This window comes from Austrofundulus limnaeus, unplaced genomic scaffold (genome assembly GCF_001266775.1).
Source record: "Austrofundulus limnaeus strain Quisiro unplaced genomic scaffold, Austrofundulus_limnaeus-1.0 Scaffold51, whole genome shotgun sequence".
In the NCBI taxonomy this organism is placed as follows: Eukaryota; Metazoa; Chordata; class Actinopteri; order Cyprinodontiformes; family Rivulidae; genus Austrofundulus; species Austrofundulus limnaeus.
Genome location: NW_013952453.1, coordinates 1,090,535 through 1,093,625, shown reverse-complemented (window position 1 = coordinate 1,093,625; position 3,091 = coordinate 1,090,535). Strand labels below are relative to the sequence as shown.

Below are 3,091 nucleotides of genomic sequence, written 5' to 3'. Positions count from 1 at the left end.
CTCTCTGGTTTCATTTAAAAGAGTCGATCATCAGATATCGTCCAAGATTAACCTTCAGGGTGGATATAGCTCCATAGCAGCCTCGCACCAATGACCTAGTTGATGTCATCATTTACCCAGAATGCTTTGCCTGTAAATAAAATGGCTCTGTCCGTGTTAAAATACATTTGAAAAAATTTACAAAACTAAACATCCTACAGTATTTTTACAGTCTTTATTTTACAGTTAAAATAAATGTTTATCAAATAAAGCTGAATGTTACAACTAATCGTGGATCCCTTTAATTATAAAAGTCAAAATTTTCCAAGTTTTTTTAAAACTGTATTTAGTTTAAAAAAGGATAAAAATGTCTCTTCTAAGTTACCGGTAAGAGAACATGCTTTTCTTGTCCATAAATGAAATATAAAGATAATAAAAAATAACCTTTGCCCCAAGGAGCAAGCACTGGGACGGCACTCAGAATGGAGAAGTCTCACCCACAAACAGGAGTTTGTGTTTTTGTTCTTATTAGGACCATGTAGTAAATCCAGTTATTTATGCAACCTAAACCTAACCTCAAAATGATGTTCCACCTTATTAGAACAGGGCTTAGGTCCCCATAAGGACTACTGATCCTGACAAGGTAGGTGTGTATAACAGGAAAGGTCCTAAAAGGGTAATAAAAACTAAGCACACACATTCTGTTACCTACCTGATGTTTTCCTGGGGGTAGACCTGGCTGTGGATGCTGACTGACACGGACACAGAGAGCTGAGAGAGCTTCTGACACAGCTGGGCTGCCTGCTCACAGTCTCCACTGCTCAGGGCTTCACTCAGACACAGAGCAAGGTCCTCCGCTGCGTGAACACACAACAGGATCACGTGCCTGATCATCATCATCACACATTCCTGCACATTAGGAACTATTTGGACAAATGACAAATACGGTTTCCACTCTGTCAAGAGCAAAAATAAATAAATAAAATATATACATGAAAGCTTGAAGCTGATTCTGTCAAACTTAAGAAGCTCTGCTTTATTATGACTGATCTGTCAAACTGTGACACTCCAGTCAAAGCAATCGATCATTAAAAAAAACCCTGACATCAAGTTTTTCACTTTAAAATAAGAATAGAAACGAAATTTGAGTCAGATTGTTGAACTTACCATCTTTCAGGTCGTTTGTAGGTGAAACTTCAGAAGCCATCATCACAACTAGAATCAAAAGTAAAACAAAATAGAGCACTCAGTGACCAAACCTGTCTGTCTGGAACGCGCTTTTTATATCCCAACCTCTTCTGATTGCTTCATCCGCCAACTTCCTCCTCCTCCCCGCGAACTGACGACGAAATTACTCTGCTTTTATGTGCTTTTAGATTATATCCTGGGATTTGCGGACAAGTTTGTTTCCCCCTTTTTTTGCTGCCTTTTCGACACGCTTCCCAGCCGCCGACAGAACGGAAAGTGAAACTGTCTGTTCCAACCAAACAGGAACGATCGCCAGCTCCTCCTATCGGCTCACCAAACTCTGACAGTTCGTCTTTCTTTAATTATTTACTTATTGTTTAAGAATTTGCATGAACAAAAGAAAGAACAAACAGCTCAGAAGCCACAATGGATTGCAATTCAAAAAAATATGTTTTTCCCTATAATGTCTGACTTGTAATGACGCACAATATCCAGCAGAGGTCAGCATCTGTCCAAACTTGGCTGACTGGGGCGTTCTTCATAGAAGAAAGGACAATTTTACTTACTTTTTGAGATTTCATAGGTTATATATATTTATATAAGACTGTGACCCTGAAATGAAGAAGCAAAGATAATGGGATGAAGTAAAATAAAGCACCCCAAAATGGAGATTTTATCAATGAACACTCACAAATGACATTTGTGCATTAAAACAAGCACAAAAAGACACAAAATGACCAGTTTCAGGCAGTGAATGACACAAAATAGACAGAAGCAAGAGTTTTATTAAGTTGGTTTCATAAAAAAAAATCTATTTGAAAAATTACAATGTGGGAGGTAAAGAATCAGCATTTGATGCTGATTGTTCTTTTTGATTTTACTACAATACATAATTACAAAAAAATAAGCAAATCTTCAACAAAGAGAGTTGGAACTTGAAGAAAAATGCACACAATTCACCACAAAAAGTATAAAAACACAGAGATCCAACAGGGATATTTTTCTCTATAAGTATTTAAAATGTTAATGTAAGAGATTATTTACATGTTTGTTTAAAGATCTGCTGCAAAAAAAGAAAAAAAAACATCTAACTCTGTTCAAAGTTGGGGTATTATTCATATAATTGTTTTTTTTTTTTTTTCTGTTTAATTAAAGAACCAATCAGAGCGGTTCCAGCAGGAGGGGCTGCTGGTTCGGTTCAGCATCCTTCAGTCTCCTCCTGCTTCTCTCTGCCCGCCCTCACTCCCCATCTCTCTCTCACCTGCACTGCCTCTTCCCCAACAGCATCTTCTTCACTTTCCTCCAGCTTCCCGAGGCTTCTGTACTTCAGACTTCTCCTAAAGTGTGTCTCGACGCGTTTCAAAGATGCTGGCTTGTACAGAGATGATCACCATGTGCCTGCAGTCAGCCAAACAGAAGCATCTCCTGGCTCAGCAGCAGCAGCAGCAGCAGCAGCAGCCGCTGCACAGCCCCGGACAGGGGCTCAATATCTTTCATGATGTGAGTAGAACTGCTTTCTTATTCAGTCACTGGGAAAAGTGATAGTTGTTGCACAATTCATTGATGCTGTTTGAGAGGAGGCACTGGATGCAAACAAAAGAAAAACTGTCACCGTGTGCTCTTTGCTGACCAATCTTACTTGCAATTTATTTACACTTTCACTCTTTTTAAATTGTCTTGACTCTTTGTATGTTTGTGTGTGTGTGTGGGGGGGGGGTGGAGAGGAAAGTAGGAAGAGCTGCAGCTGGTGCCTCTGCATGATAAATTAAGCTCTCAGTCGGACAGGTTCAGGGGCTGCATGAGGGGCGGAGGGTGTTCGCCTCTTTTGGCGCACTTTGACACTTCTGCTGTCTCTAAATATTTACTTATAATAGAACAACCTCACATTAGGTTTGTTAATTAAATAATTACTTCAGTTATATAT

The 3,091-nt window shown here is 39.2% G+C and overlaps 2 protein-coding genes across 2 annotated transcripts in view; one reads left to right on the top strand and one right to left on the bottom strand.

Moving 5' to 3' along the window:
* Positions 1–1,497, bottom strand: part of rbck1 (RanBP-type and C3HC4-type zinc finger containing 1) — a gene marked incomplete in the record, with an annotated part of 10,268 nt that extends 8,771 nt beyond the window's left edge. The window contains 3 exon segments of the mRNA XM_014008607.1: positions 692–836; positions 1,147–1,194; positions 1,273–1,497. Of these exon segments, the coding sequence (XP_013864061.1) occupies positions 692–836; positions 1,147–1,189 (188 nt within the window).
* Positions 1,498–2,300: 803 nt separating this feature from the next.
* necab3 (N-terminal EF-hand calcium binding protein 3) overlaps positions 2,301–3,091 on the top strand; it is a gene marked incomplete in the record, with an annotated part of 45,547 nt that continues 44,756 nt past the window's right edge. Inside the window, 1 exon segment of the mRNA XM_014008608.1 lies at positions 2,301–2,667. Coding sequence (XP_013864062.1) covers positions 2,533–2,667 — 135 coding nt within the window.